General features: G+C 35.0%; 2 protein-coding genes across 7 annotated transcripts in view; both read left to right on the top strand.

Moving 5' to 3' along the window:
* Positions 1 to 16,490, top strand: part of LOC138695829 (cytochrome P450 9e2-like) — a 449,657-nt gene that overhangs the window by 133,703 nt on the left and 299,464 nt on the right. The window lies entirely within an intron of this gene.
* LOC138695820 (cytochrome P450 9e2-like) overlaps positions 1 to 16,490 on the top strand; it is a 58,235-nt gene that overhangs the window by 18,801 nt on the left and 22,944 nt on the right. For 2 of the 6 annotated variants that reach the window (XR_011331196.1, XM_069820066.1), the window contains exons 7-8: positions 2,533 to 2,787; positions 6,071 to 6,249. Coding sequence is in view for 5 of the 6 variants with exons in the window: in XM_069820066.1 (XP_069676167.1) it covers positions 2,533 to 2,787; positions 6,071 to 6,240 (425 nt within the window). In the remaining variant the exon portion in view is untranslated. Of the gene's footprint in view, positions 1 to 2,532; positions 2,788 to 6,070; positions 7,003 to 16,490 lie in introns of those variants that run through there. The other 4 variants (XM_069820068.1, XM_069820065.1, XM_069820069.1 and 1 more) reach the window with 4 other exon arrangements.

The raw sequence follows: 16,490 nt of genomic DNA, 5'->3' as shown, positions 1-16,490 counted from the left end.
TTAAAAAAAAATTAAAACCAAACTACAGTCTAGCAGTTTCCGAAAGAAAGCAAAATTACGTCGTATTTATTACCCCACGGTTCAACAGCCTTCTCGAAGAAGTGTTCAGAAAGAGAAAGCTCAATGACGGAATAACTATAGACGGGAAGAAACACTCTAATATACGGTTTGCAGACGACATTGTACTCCTAGCCACGTCAGCCAAAAAACTGGAAGCAATGATAGTGGAGCTACAGCATGGAAGTAGGACTACAACTAAACCACAGAAAACAAAAGTCATGACTAACAACTTCAAAATACCAATCACAGTAGGAAGTAGACAACTAGACTATGTGACTGAATACATCTACCTCGGCCAACTAATGTCCTTTCACAACAACGACAGGAAAAGATTCAGAAAAGAATTGGAAACGCGTGGAATAGATTTTGGAGCCTCAGTTTCATTCTGACAGACAAGACTTGCAATTTAAAATTAAGAATCGGAGTCATGAACCTGCATCCTTCCAGTTCTCCTATACGGAGCACAGACATGGTCTCTAACGGAAAGAGAGCGAGACATGCTGAGAAAGTGCCAACGAAAAATGGAGAGGAAGATGCTGAACATCACACTCAGACACAGACTACGTAACGAAGACATAAGGAGACAAAAACACCTCAAAGACGCAGCAGAGACGGCCGACAAGCTGAAGAAGAAATGGTCAGGACACGTGATGTGAGTCAACGAGACCCGGTGGACACACGTACTTACGACATGGGACCTAATGACTGGCAAACGGAACGCTGGAAGACAGAAGACACGGTGGACAGACGAACTTAGATCAAGATTCGGCCATCTATGGTCAAGAACAGCGAAAGACCGATAACAATGGAAGCTCAACACAAAGTGACTTGCAACCCAAACAGTGACCAGTGAACAGTGGACCCTTCAAACTATTACATTACAAAAGTGACCATCATTCCCGGAGTGGTTAACCGGGAACTGTTTGACAAGCCACCCTGCATAGTCAGGAGGCCCTTGCCCTTCATGGGATTTCGTGGCTAATTCTAATTCTATTACCCACGACTATTATTATGGATGGACTTAAGCTTTGATTACACCTTTTCCACATGCATTTCAGAACTGGTCAATTAATTTCTGAAAGCGTGAAATACAAACATATGAGGTGACAAGCGATATTATATAGACCTACAGAGACATTGTAGCACAAGAAAAAAAAAAGGAGGAAACTCAAACCCATGAATAATTCTATGATAATTCTTCTCCACATGCTGCAGCCAACTTGTGTAATCGGTCCCCAACATTACAAATTTACTCATCAGCGATTGAGGTTATGAAATCCGTTTTCCCCTCCCTCAACACCCTAAGATATTTCATGAGAGGTTACGGCAAAGACGTGTCCAAGTGAGAGACTGAGTGTTTTCTTGTCTTTATAAAATTACTAGCTAAAAGCACCCGGCGTTGCCAGGGTTTTCCTTTTTGCTTCAGACTTAAGGAGATCTCGGCAACTCAAGTATAGAAAAGTAAAAAGAATTACTGTCTTTACGAAGCTTTCCTCGTCCCTAAAGATTTATTTATTTATTTATTTATTTATTTATTTATTTATTTATTTATTTATTTATTTATTTATTTATTTATTTATTTATTTAAATTAAAATATACAGAATAAAGAAATATAATTGCAAAACAAACAAAGAAAAATACAAATAAAATAATACAAGCAATATAAAAAGAAGATACAGTAGTATTAACAAAATTTGAGACCGAATGAGCAGTGCTCGTGCTCGGTCGCAGATGAATCTTTACATAGCGTCACTTACATGAATTAATGACATTCTTAGCCAAAATACCTGCCAAGATTAACAGAATTTAAAACAGTTGAAGATAAAGCACCGAAAATAAAAGATGATGTCATGTACCTTAATGTTTTTGTTTTTAATTATCTTTATCTTGTAGTTTAGCTAAACAAAAACATGCCCTCGGTCCCTATACATCCGTGTAGCATAGACTCAATATTCTACATAGATCTAAAGCTGTACTGACACAAATTTAATGTATATAATTCCCTGTCTATGTTTGCTTTCGCTTGACGTTTAAAGACAGTTGACAAAAAATAGAAAATTCTCTTGTTACCAGTCTGAACCCCTTGGGGTCTCATAGTGAGTTAAAATTTACCTCTTTATCGCTCGTATCAAAGAATCAATGTCAAATCAAATCAAATCAAAATGGCTTTTAAGGAACTCGTAGTTTCATTGTCGTCCTCACATACGCCCGCCATCTGTCCCTACCCAACATAAACCATCTGGACTTTAATTTACATGTACCCTATTGAAACATAATTATTATAGATAAGGTTTATTTTTAATAACTCATGTAAAAATATAAGAGTAAGATAATCTGTCTTTTATTGTTATGTAGGAAAAACTTCAAAACACGTAAACGTAATCCTAAAATAAATATAAGGTGTAGATTAGCTGTCAAGTACACAGTTTTAAATTTTACTGAAATTAATTTAAGAATCTTATTTTTCACAGAAACCCTGAGGCTGTACCCACCAGCCGCTGCACTAGACAGACTCTGTGTTCAAAAGTACACCCTGAAGACTGACCCTCCTCTCGACTTGGAACCTGGAGACAACATCTTTGTTCCAGTCTTTGGACTTCATCGCGACCCTCAGTACTATCCTGATCCAGATCGCTTTGATCCTGAGCGATTCAATGACGAGAACAAGTATAAAATCAACCCCATGACGTATTTACCTTTTGGAGTGGGTCCTCGGATGTGTATTGGTGAGTGATTTGTAGCCTACTTGATTTTGGAAATGATTCATTCATCTACATATATAATTTGAACTGGTAATGGAAATTACGGGAAAACGGCTGAACGGATTTTAATAAATGATACTTCATTTTCAAGCTTGGAACCCAAAGTTTTTCAGAAAAATAGTAATTTTCAGTGAAATGTCAATTTTCCTACATCATTTTCCTATTTTCCAAAATCCATGTGTCGTAGTTTTGAGAAATAATGGGTTTTCAGAATAAAACAAAACACAAACACACTACAATAAACAATATCACACGAAGGCTCCGATCTGTAGGATTGCTGACATATTTAGAGTTCAGATGACTCAGATTCTCCGACATCATAATTCCAATTTGTCGATCTTCATTTGTGTAACTTTTTGAGAACGTTTCTGCAATATTGGTTATTAAAAACTTCAAGACTTACTAAAAAGAATTTACAGATCAGATTCTTTGGTGTGTAATTTTCTGAGTACAGCAGCTGTGTATTGGATATTGGAAACTTAATAATGTTTGATGGCATTATTACCATTAACAATGAAATATTATTACAGTCAATGCCATGATGCGAGTATTTGCCACTAATTATACAGATTAATACTTTATTGATGATATGAAAGTGAAACCTTTTGGGTTTATATAAGTAGGCGTAGAGAATATTTGAAGTTAGATCTTCATTTCTATAATATTTACTGAGTGACGGCTATATAGTAGTCTATATAAAACTTACGCAAGATAACAATATTGTTATTAAAATGAAATATTTTTATAGCTATTAATCAAGTGGTATGGGTCTTTTCCATATATTTAATGGTGATGTGGTGTAGATATTTAAAGCTGAAAGTTAGAATTTATAAAACAGGTATGCTACCGGTTGTTCTTTATAGTTGTGAAACTAAGACTCTCACTTTGAGAGAGGAAAAGAGATTAAGAGATAAGGTTCTTAGGAAAATATTTGGGGCTAAGAGGGATGAAATTATAAGAGAATGGAGAAAGTTACACAACGCAGAACTACACGCATTGCATTCTTCACCTGACATAATTAGGAACATTAAATCCAGACGTTTGAGATGGCAGCGCATATAGCACGTATGGGTTACTCTAGAAATGCATATAGAGTGTTAGTTGGAAAATGTCTGGTATTCTTCATTGGAAATAAATTTGAATAATTTTAATTTGAATTTCTAATGAACTTAGTTTGCAGCATTTGCTGCACAAGGCACTAGTATTTATTTATATACGGAATTATATGAAGAAGCATGTTTGTAATATTACTACCCAAGACACAACTTTTAAGACAGAAAACCTTGATTCGGAAATGCAGTGCTGGAGAGCACCACCACTTTAAAAACTGATGAACCGAGAGTCATGTTTCTCTTCATGCAGTACTTTCGCCCATTTTGCCACGTGTGCGATACGTCAAGCATCCCTGCGTTTTTGTGGTTTCCGAGCGGCAAACTCTGATGGAGAAAATTCTTTTGGTCAGATAAGCTCATTCCGAAATTCTCTCTAGTAAATGATACTTCATTTATAAATAGCACAGGGTAGAAGTGAAATAATACTGGAGATTAAAAGGGACGATAGGGTACACTTAAGAGGTTAGGTACAGCTTACAGCAGTAAAATTTTGGAAATATTCAACATTTTTTCCTCCATTACTGTATCTTGTACAATAATGAAAATTAGTATGTGTAAAACACTGTCCTTCTGCTATATGAAAAAAGTATTTTTTACGATTTAAAAAGAATTATTTACTTTTTCTTTTTTTTTTTTTTTTTCAAAATTCAGTTCACTGTGCGTTTCCCACATAACTAAAGCACTATCCAACATTCTGTGATGAAAATTCTTGTGTGTAATAATGCATATCATATCTACAATATATTGCAAGATCACTTCTCTATCTTTGATAGATTGTCTGATAAAAAATAAATTCCTTTTACAAAATGGTCAAATATCAGTATTTTCTCCTAACACAAAATAAAAAAATAAAACATTATTTATTGAGGACTGTAGTTGAAAGAGCATGATATTGTAAACATGAGTTTCAGCAATAAAATAAAAGAGAGAGAACATGAAAAAGTTAACAAGTTTATGAGTTATGAGGGGAAAGCTTCATCATTGCACAGTGAACTGCACATTTTGAATTTTGAAAAAAAAAATATATATATATATATATATATAATATCAACAATTTTTTTTAATCGTAATTTTTTTTTCATGTAGCAGAAGGACAGTGTTTTACACATACCGAGCCACCAGCGTGGCTCAGTCGGTTAAGGCGCTAGCCTGCCGATCTGAAGTTCCGTTCGGGCACGGGTTCGATCCTCGCTTGGGCTGATTACCTGGGTGGGTTTTTTCCGAGGTTTTCCCCAACCGTAATGTGAATGCAAGGCAATCTATGGCGAATCCTCGGCCTCATCTCGCCAAATATCATCTCGCTATCACCAATCTCATCGACGCTAAATAACCTAGTAGCTGATACAGCGTCGTTAAATAACCAACTAAAATAAATAAAAAATATAATTTACACATACCAGTTTTCATTATTGTACAAGATACTGTAATGAAAGTAAAACATGTTGACTATTTCCAAACATTTTACTGCTATAAGCTGTATCTAGCCCCTTAAAGAAATGGAAAACCTATATTATGTTTTGTGATTAAATGCACGGTTAATTATAAAATTAAGTTGGAAGTTTCAGCACTACGGCAACATCGCCGCTAACACACTGCACTTTCTTCTCGTAATACAGATGTAAGATGTCAATGAACTCAGATCTGTCTCCCTAGGTGAAGTATCTTCCACCTCCCTCTCTGGCTACGACTTTGCGATCTCCTCGCATCGTGCAGTGGCTTGAAATTAGTGGTTCTAAATTAAATTTACACGAAAACCGTCCACGCTATTGATATATGCCAGAGGGATAAATGATTCTTTATTAGATTTTCTAGCGATATGGACAGAAATCACGATCCTACTCGCAATAGTTACCGAATAAAAGAAAGGGTGTTTAAACATTCGAGAAAAAAAAAACATTTTTTCTCGGAAAACTATGAAATTTCCACCAATATGTTATTATACTTCTTTTGTTACATACAACATGAGCTAGTCGCTCTGAAAATTTGCAGGGTTATTTCAATTCCATTCTGTATTTTGTCGAGAAATAGTACAGGAACTTTGTAACATAATTATGGCTCACTCACTATATTGCAGGACGTCTTTCGATGAACAAGGAAAATTATGACCTGACTGAGATGTGGTTGTTTCGTTTCAGGTAACCGTTTCGCTCTTATGGGAGCTAAACTAGCTGTGACACATCTGTTGGCCCGCTACAACGTGAAAGTTGTTCCTAAGACACCGGTGGACATCGAAATTGTGCAGGCGGCCTTCAATATTACCATTCGTGGAGGATTCTGGCTGGGCCTGGAGCAGAGGAGCGTTTGAACGACTCCTGTGTATACCTAAGAGATTAACTCATATTAATATTTTGTAATTTGTTCAGAACAGATCATTTTATGTATTATTCTGCACATATTCAATTGGTTACATTGCTTTTACTAATGAAACACAATGAAATGTCCGATGAATTTTCTTATCATAAAACCTGTACTTCGGAAAAGGACGATGTATTTTTCGTCTATCAAAAGAAAGGCAATAAAAAAGTATTTACGACAAATTTGGTGAAGAATTCACTTTCTGAGTTGATGGCGTTACAGACATAAGAGAGGCCATGAATCTATAGGACAGACTTGGCTAATTTCGTGCTACTAAGGTTTTGTTGCAAAAATAAGATTCAAATAAAAAATAGTGTTTTTAATATATATACATTTTTTTGATTTCAGGAAGTTTCATGTCATCATTTTTACCTCAAATAAATTTACATGATATTAGCAAACAAGCAACACAAATAAACAAAAAAGAAAATAGAATGGTTGGTATAATTTTGTGATACTACAAGGATATTTTCATGGTAGTCCATAAATTCAAAATGATAATAAATAAAAATCAATGTAACAGTTGTATGATCACATCTATAAAAATCATTAAAAATTTAAATTCAGTCATGTTTCGGGGTTGTATGCTACCTCATCTTCAGTGTGAGAACTGCAATGATATAATAATAAATTGTTAATTGTAATTAAATTGATTACATATTAAATCGTAAAAATAGTGTTTTTTAATATTCAAATATAATTTATATTATTTTTTTATTTTATGTTTTTTTTTCGTTGTTCGTACCTCTTTTTTTTTTTTTTTTTTTCAAAAATGTATATTTATTTAAGTACCAGGTCGCAAAATGTATGTATAAAAATACAATTTACATTCAAACACTTTCACCATTCATTAAACACGAGAAATTACTAAACTATTGAGCAATGGATTTGGATGTGTTCTTATAGCATTTTGGCATTTTGAATATAATCACTAAATAACTGTTGGTAACTCTAGTGCATCTATTAGATGCTTTTTGGCTAATTAATATCAACCCGGCACACTCACAATCATACCAATTTCCAGACACCCAGGGAATTCCTCTTCTTCAAGAAAAATTCAGCGAGAGCCGAGCCCGGGAATCGAACCCGGGACCTCCTGATCTGGAAGCCAGCATGCTGACCAACGGACCACTGAGGCAGTCAATTTATATTATTTAAAATTAAAAATAACATGATAAGTTTTGATAGATTATGATATAAGTTAACAAGAAATAGCTTGAATTTAGAAAGGGCAAATATACAATTTAAGATGAACTTACTGGAGATTTTTGAACATAACCTGATGATCTGTTTTTGCGTCGTCTTGTGTGATTTGGCGTAAACTCGACGTGGTGCCATGTTTGCGAGGGTTTGTATCTGTTCTGGTACTACGTGATTTAATAACATTTTTTATGAATTGATCAAATGAAATGTTTTTTTCTTGGATAGCTTTGTCATTCAAATTATGTGGATTAATAGTTTATGTATTCCTAAACATTCCTTAAATTAAAAATATTTAGGCATATTTAGTCAAATTTTAAATTCCTCAGATTCATACCTACAACCCAAACAATTAAAGTTCTTTCCGTATTTTGAAAGGCCTTGACACTGTGTTTCATGAAACCAGTGATCACACGCCTTCTATTCTGGTAGATGAATTTATGACATTCAACAATGCTTCATGAATATTTCTGTGTTGTATTAAGTATTGATACTAAAATTTTGTGTTGTACTAGTAGACTATATTGTAAAACTCTTCTGTATATATTTCAACTAGACTGTGACTATAATTAAGACTTTGTAGTACTATTAAGATTTTTTTTTTCGTTTGACATGTTCAATATTCTAGCTGTGAAGCAATGTACGAATACCATGGAATGTAAATAAATACAATACAATACACAAATGACGTATCTTTCATAATGCTTGGCGCCCTCGAAATTTCCTGACCAAGATCCATACAAATCATTAGGTTCATCATTCGACTTTTCTTTAGGAACAGATCTTGTTTGTTTGGTTCCTGAAGATGATGCTGTTTCATTGTCTACCTCTTTTAACTCACTTGAGAGGCAGAAAATGTCACTCTCATTGACTATTGCTTTGGTCCCTTCTGGCTTTCGTCAAACTTTCCAAGAAAAAGACGAGCTTTCTTTGCTCAGTTTTCATTTGCTTAAGACGATTAATTGTCTCTTTCATATCATTTATACTGTATTTCTTTCCATCTGCAACATTCTCTACGTGCATAATATATCAGAGATGCTATGAACACACACAAATATTTTACGTTTCATGGACTTGATATTTCTTCCACTAGAGAGTATTGTTATAACATAGAAACAATTTAAAGAGGAAAACATGATCTCGTGGAATGAGAAAAATGCTAAGAAAATAATCTCCCAAGACAAGACTGTTAAAATCAGTGCATTGATAGGCATATCTTCGTTGTTCCTGCAATAACTCCTATGCGACATATTTATCGATTTTCAGATTTTGCTCTATGAAACAACTTAAATAGTGATACAGCAAATAATAAAATCTATATATAATTATATTTCTTTGTTTCGAAAATGTAAGAATTGAGTCTCCTATGTACGGCTGCCATAGGATGAATAAATGTGTTTTTCTTCCTACTGAAGAATTTTATATTTCGCACATAGGAGTTATTACAGGAACAACGACGATATATTTTTCATTAAGAAGTATAAAATGTCAGTACTTATCATTGAAAATAATTTGAACCACAAAACACAGCAAAAACCTCTTCTTTTAGCAAAGGAAATCGCTTGTTGTATTCACTACAAATTCAAAACTATAGATCTCACAACTTTTCAAGTAGGCCTAATTTCCAAAAAATCCGCTCACATCCCTGCAAGAGCGTAGTGAACAAAATCAATGTTATAGTACATCTTTAGCCATTTATAATATATCGTCAAAGTTACATTTGTCGCTCATATAATTTCGTGGTAAATTTAGAAATAAGTATCACGAAATTAGCCAAGTTTACCCTACTACTCTTGCAACAGAGAAGTGAGGAGAATTTTCATCGTAATATATTGAAAATCCTTCGGTTCAAATGTAACGACACTTTTATATTAAAATTCGTTTCAGCTAAGAAAGTCTTTGTCTGAACACCTAGCTTTATCAATATCTATTGAAGTGATAACATTCAGGTCTGTTCCACAATAAATCGGGAACGGAAAAGACAACGAAAACGAGAATGGAAAAATTGTTAAAATAAATTTATTTAAATGTGAGCATTCACAATTAACGAGAAGTTGGCGAGGTTTTAAATTTGCGCCAATAACATTGTTCGTTGTCTTGTTAGAGGCACGTTAAAATCACAATTTGTTTCAATTGGTCAGTAGTTAATGACATGCATCGTTTTAAAACTATTCATTTGGCCGTGGTGACTGAGTGCCAAAAGCTGAAAACAGAAGGAACATTACACAAAGACTGTTGTTTCTGAAGAAATAAGGAACAATCAAAGAAATGAGATAATCAATTTTGCAATGTCTACTCTATTCCACTTTGAGTATACACATGACAGAGTTGGATACATCAAAGTATCTAGTAGTATCAATGAATTAGTAAGCCACACGTTCTTCATGACACTTTGCGAGAATCTGCCCCTCCACCAAGAAACCCGGTCTGCCAATAAAACAGAAAGAAGTGCAAACTTGGAAAAATTGAAGCAGTAGGCCCTACATCTCAAGTGAGCACACGGCATTTTATGAAGAACTTTTCAGCTGGCTTACAGACAGTAATGCAACGTACGATGACTGGAAAACAGTGATTACATTCCAAGTATTTCTCTTCATCATTCATGATATTGTCCTATTTTTTTTTAATTTATAATTATTATACACTATGTTTGTTGATTGTATATGATTTCCAATAAGGAATAGCACGAAAATATCTGTATTTTATTTGATTTTACCTGTTATAAAATTGAAGTTTTTAAAGAACGACTTTTTTCATGTTTTAAATCTCAACAAAACCTTAAGTATCCTCTTAATGCGTATAATTACTTTAAAAACCAACAACTGTAACCTAGACTATCGGCCCACATGTCCGGAAATATATATTTCTAAATAAATTTAATATCCATGTTGGATCCAATAAGCTGTGTTGATTTATCAAATGTTTTCATAAAAGACCGTCATAAACTTATCTGATTTTGATATAATAGTACCTACAATATTTTTATTTTCTTTCGTAATAAATGTTTTCGGTTTTTTAATAGTAGGCCTACATTACGCAACGAGCCTATAATGGTAGTAATTAAGACGCGAGTATGTTTATGAAACGATCGTAAGCGAGTTTCATAATTTTCATACGAGCGTCTTAATTACCATTATAGTCAAGTTTCATACGATTAATTATGCTCGACCATATTTATAACTTGAAATTATTCATAAGTATTCATGTTATTCTTATCTGACTGGGGAGCGGAACTGACCTTGTGCAATACCTCGTAAATTGTGGGATGTGCGCAGACGCGAAAGTATTGATTTTTTTTCCGAGAAACAAATGTCGACAATGACCTTGATATAAACTAGAGAGTAAAATAAACATTAATCTTGATATAACCTTGAAATTGAATTAGACATTGAAAAACGAGATGACAAATTGAATTTATTTGAATATTATTTACAATTAACGCTAATTATTATAGTAACAGAACTACTTGTCTTTCGATTGCATATCCGAGAATAATCGATACTTGCGCTTTCATATTGCTACAATGGTAATTTCTGATTTGTGGAACACCTGAACTTTAATGAATAGGTGTACTTTAATGAGGTCCATTAAAAGGCTGCTACCAGGTGTATAATTACTACATTTCGGCATGGTCGAGCGTAAAAAACCATCATCACATCATCATTAACTCTTAAGTTGAACAGTTACATTATAAACGTTGAAAGACAATTAAAATAATATTGTACTATTATATCAAAATTGGATAAGTTTATGACGGTCTTTTGTGAAAAAAAACATTTTATAGTTCTAAATATAATTAATTGATTAACTAGTGGACTTACTCGTGTAAGATTTGTGCGGCTTACAGCTGTTTCAGTGCTTCACGCACCATCCTCAGAGCCTACTAGATCACGGCGTCATCTCGAATTTCTCTGCCTGTTATGTGGGTGTGTTTGATTGTTGAAAGGTGTTGAAGAGTGGAGTCAAATAGTGTGTATGTACTGAAATTGATCTGTGTGTTGAGAATTTGATCGGGTTGTGTTTTAGTGTGTTTGTATATTTCGTATTGTTCTAGTATGTTGAGTTTTTGGTTCTTGGGTTGTATGTGTAGGATTTCCATGTCCGCATTTATGTTATTGTATGTATGGTTAGCATTGGTTATGTGATCGGCGTATGTAGGTGTATTGTGTCCTCTGGTTATTGCTTTAATGTGTTCTTTGTAGCGTGTTTGGAATGATCTGCCTGTCTGTCCAATGTAGAACACATCGCAACTATTGCATGTGAGTTTGTATACACCTTTGTGGTCGTATTTATTTGTTTGTGTTCTTTGTGTGTTGAGATGTCTTTGTAGTGTGTTTTCTGTTCTGTATGCTATATTGTATTTCTGCTTTCTGATTGAAGATGCGATCTTATGTGTGCTTTTGTTTTCATATGTTAGTGTGATGTATTTCTTGTGTTTGTGTCGTGTTTTACGTGTTTCTGTGTTTGTCAAGTTTTTGTTTTGTCTTTTTTATGATGTTGTCTATTATGTTTGGATTGTATCCGTTTTCTTGTGCTATGTATTTGATTGTGTTCACTTCTTCATTGTAGTGTTGTTGGCTCATAGGTATGTTGAGTAATCTGTGTACCATTGTCCTGAATGCAGCATGTTTGTGTTGTATGGGGTGGTTAGATGTGTTGTGTATGTGTATGGTGGTGGTGGTTGGTTTTCTGTATATTTTGTAGGTGTGTTTGTTGTCAATTTTTGTTATGATTTTGTCTAGGAAATTTGTGGAGTTGTTATTTTCAAGTTCTAGTGTGTATTAAAGTTTTGTGTGTAATTTGTTTATGTATTGGTGTAGTTTGTATTTTTCTTTTGTATAGTATGAGTATGTCGTCTACGTATCTGTGCCAGTATATTATGTTGTCTGTATATTTGTTGTGTTCATTGTTGAGTATGTATGTTTGTTCTATGTTGTGTAAAAATATCTCTGCTACTATGCTAGATATGGGTGATCCCATTGGCAATCCTTCTGTTTGGGTGTAGTATTTGTTGTTGAGTGTGAAATAGTTTTGCTTTGTTATGATGTCTGTGATTTCGATGATTTCTTCGATGTAATCTTGTGGTGTGTTAATTACATATATAATTACATAATTAACACGAGTAAGTCCAGTAGTTAATCAATTAATTATATTCAAGTGTTAAAAGTAGTGTACGCAAGATTAAAAATGGAGTTCTAAATAGTTTTCCTCTAACATAGTTTTTTCACACAACTCGCGTGGGCTGACGAAACGCCAGAGACCCACAACGAGTGCACACAATCTCTGTGAATAATTTCAAGGGAAATTGTGTGCACTCGTTGTGGGTCTCTGGCGTTTCGTCAGCCCACGCGAGTTGTGTGGATATAAAGGGAAAAGTTGAGACAGTGTCGGGTGGAGTTCCCGGGTAGCTCAGTGGTAGAGCGCTGGTACGTTCAACCAGAGGTCCCGGGATCGATACCCGGCCCAGGAACAATTTTTCCCTTGAAATTATTCATAGTTTTTTCAATTTCCCAAAATTTACTTAAAAAAATCCGATTCACTTAATCGTAATACTGAAATGTTATGTACCAGATGTGTGTATTCTTCTTTTAGAACACCCTGTGTATCACTGAACTTTAAAGTCAACAAGTCATTCTTTTTTTTTTTTTTTTTCAATATCCCGTTTAATATATGCCGCGTGCGTTATTTTTGTTTGCTGTATGATAAATATTTGAGTCTTTCTCCGCCCACGTGTGCAAATCGTCAGACCTCAAGCTCGGGTTCTCCCTGTGAAAGACAAGAGAGGGGAGGCGGGAAATTCTCTGTCCTTCGTGTAAATGAGTCTGGGTTATTTCTGATGACACTCTCAGGATAGATCCCACACAGAGCTGGAGCCCCCATGCGTTGTCATGGAGACTGAAACAACTTTTCTCGTATTTTTTCTCCATCTACAAGCGCCCGAGCTCCAACATGACTCATCCAAGCCGCTGTTGTCATCTGGATAGTTACGATGCAACAACAGCTTCCCATTTCTGTATGATGTGAATACTAGTGCGTTATAATGAATGAGTTTGTACTCAGTAGCGCCCGGTGATCCAAATCCTCGGTGAGGCCAGATGCAACTAGTTTAAGTGCCTCCGATAGAAAATGTTTATTTATGATATTAATTATTATTGTTGTTATACTATTAATATCTTTATTACTGTATTATTATTATTATTATTATTATTATTATTATTATTAGTCTATTATTATTACTAGTAATAAAAAATAATAATTTCACTCACCAAATAAGCTGTTATGCTGCGAGTTTCAGTGATTGTTTCAGTGTGATGAAGCAACCCATATTATGTGTTGAAATTCCCCTTTCTTTCTTTTCTTTTTATTTTTTTTCCTTTGACAGCAACAAACAAGGCCAACAGAGAAGTTTATTTTGCATCACATTACCACTTAACCATTTATGTTGCCCATACCAGGATGCAATAGAAACTCGCGTTTTAAGATTATCCTTCAGAAAATTGTCAGCGAAGTCGTATCTCCGTCGGCTCTCTCTTTATTTAAAACTTCCTTTCTTTCAATATTATTTCTTCTCGATAAACGACACTCTAACAATGAATTAACTACACCAGCATTATTTCTGGCATTTGTTTCTGTTTATATTTTCCCGAAATACATAACAACGTTGGCCCAGATTTACTACACGAAGTACAATAGAACAACACCCTCGCTTAAGTCATAAACTAAGACATAAGAGGAGAGAATAGTGTGGGTCTCTGCCTGCCAAAGAGCTGGAATGTTTGTTATTTATGGCCTATTTAGGAAGCCAAGTCACCCTATTCCCACCCCACTCTACCCTTGAGGCCGGCCCATGGTTGAGAGGAGTGAAACCTGACCAGGCCAGACGAATTGTGCCTCAGTTACAACGTTTAAAGTGCAACGTCAAAAGCCCGCGAAGACAAACGAAAATCCAGAAGCAGACCCGGCACGAGCGATCCTGGCATCAGGAACAAAATTTACTGCAAAACAGGTCTATATACATCACAAGCCAGACCCGGCACGTGCGATCCTGGCCTCAGGAACAAATTTTACTGCAAAACAGATCTATATACATCACAAGCCAGATCCGGCACAAGCGATCCTGGCCTCAGGAACAAATTTTACTGCAAAACAGGTCTATATACATCACAAGCCAGACCCGGCACAAGCGATCCTGGCCTCAGGAACAAAATTTACTGCAAAACAGGTCTATATACATCACAAGCCAGACCCGGCACGAGCGATCCTGGCCTCAGGAACAAATTTTACTGCAAAACAGATCTATATACACCACAAGCCAGATCCGGCACCAGCGATCCTGGCCTCAGGAACAAATTTTACTGCTAAACAGGTCTATATACATCACAAGCCAGACCCGGCACAAGCGATCCTGGCCTCAGGAACTAAATTTACTGCAAAACAGGTCTATATACATCACAAGCCAGACCCGGCACAAGCGATCCTGGCCTCATGAACAAATTTTACTGCAAAACAGGTCTATATACATCACAAGCCAGACCCGGCACGAGCGATCCTGGCCTCAGGAACAAATTTTACTGCAAAACAGATCTATATACACCACAAGCCAGATCCGGCACGAGCGATCCTGGCCTCAGGAACAAATTTTACTGCAAAACAGGTCTATATACATCACAAGCCAGACCCGGCACGAGCGATCCTGGCCTCAGGAACAAATTTTACTGCAAAACAGGTCTATATACATCACAAGCCAGATCCGGCACCAGCGATCCTGGCCTGAGGAACAAATTTTACTGCAAAACAGGTCTATATACATCACAAAGTTTTCAAATGCTTTTACAGCGATATATGTTTCATTCAAATAACTAATAGTCTACATTACATAAAAACAAAATTTAATTTCAGTTAAGCCAAGTGACTGAGGCCCGGCCTCACTTGCCTCAGTCAATAAGCCGCCACTGGTTGTACTGAAGGTAAGCTTCACAAAGCACAGCCCTTTGTACACCCACGACCGCCACCTAACAAGAGTCGGTCATTCATATTCAAACATTCCTTCATTCGCTTATGAAGTCACATATTAATTCATTAAAGCATTAATTTATTCACATGTTCATGAAATAATTCATTACTTTACATAGTCAATCATTCATTACTTCATACATAGGTACGTTTAATCATTACTTCAATAATCATTCGTTAATTACGTATTATGTATATTTCTTCGCTAATTCATTCGTACAGGTCTGTTCATTCATGTAATCATAAATTAATTCATGTGTTGATTAATTAATTTACGTAATCAATTCATTCATTCGCGCAGTGATTGATTCATTCGTTCGTTCGTGAACCCATCAATTTATTCATTCGCTCATTCACGAACTCGTCAATTCATTCATTCGTTCGCGAACACGTTGATATATTCATTCGTAAACACGATGATTCTTTCGTTCGCGAACCCGTCGATTCATTCATTCGCGAACCGTAAATTAATTAATTCACTCATTCATTCATTCATTCATTCATTCGCTAATTCGTTAAATAAATAAATAAATAAATAAATAAATAAATAAATAAATAAATAAATAAATAAATAAATAATTCATTCATTCATTCATTCGCGAACGCATTCATTGATTCATTCGACCTCCTATTCATTAATTCATTCGTACACCCATTCATTAATTAATCCGTACAGCCATTGAGTCGTGCACCATTAATTAAGTCGTGCACCCATTAATTAATTAATTAACTTTTGCATCCATTAATTAAATCATTCACCCATTAATTAATTAATTAACTTTTGCACCCATTAATTAAGTCATGCGCCCAATAATTAATTAATTAATTCGTGCACATATTCATTCATTCATTCATGAATTTATTTATTTATTTATTCATTCGTTGATGTATTTACGAATTTATTTCTGTATACCTATGCACTTAGTCACACGTTACACACGTTACATTGGTACACAAAATTATACCATATCACGAAACTCCTCTAAA

Source organism: Periplaneta americana, chromosome 3 (genome assembly GCF_040183065.1).
Source record: "Periplaneta americana isolate PAMFEO1 chromosome 3, P.americana_PAMFEO1_priV1, whole genome shotgun sequence".
In the NCBI taxonomy this organism is placed as follows: Eukaryota; Metazoa; Arthropoda; class Insecta; order Blattodea; family Blattidae; genus Periplaneta; species Periplaneta americana.
The sequence above is the reverse complement of the archived record's forward strand: the minus strand, read 5'-3'. Positions and strand labels throughout refer to the sequence as shown.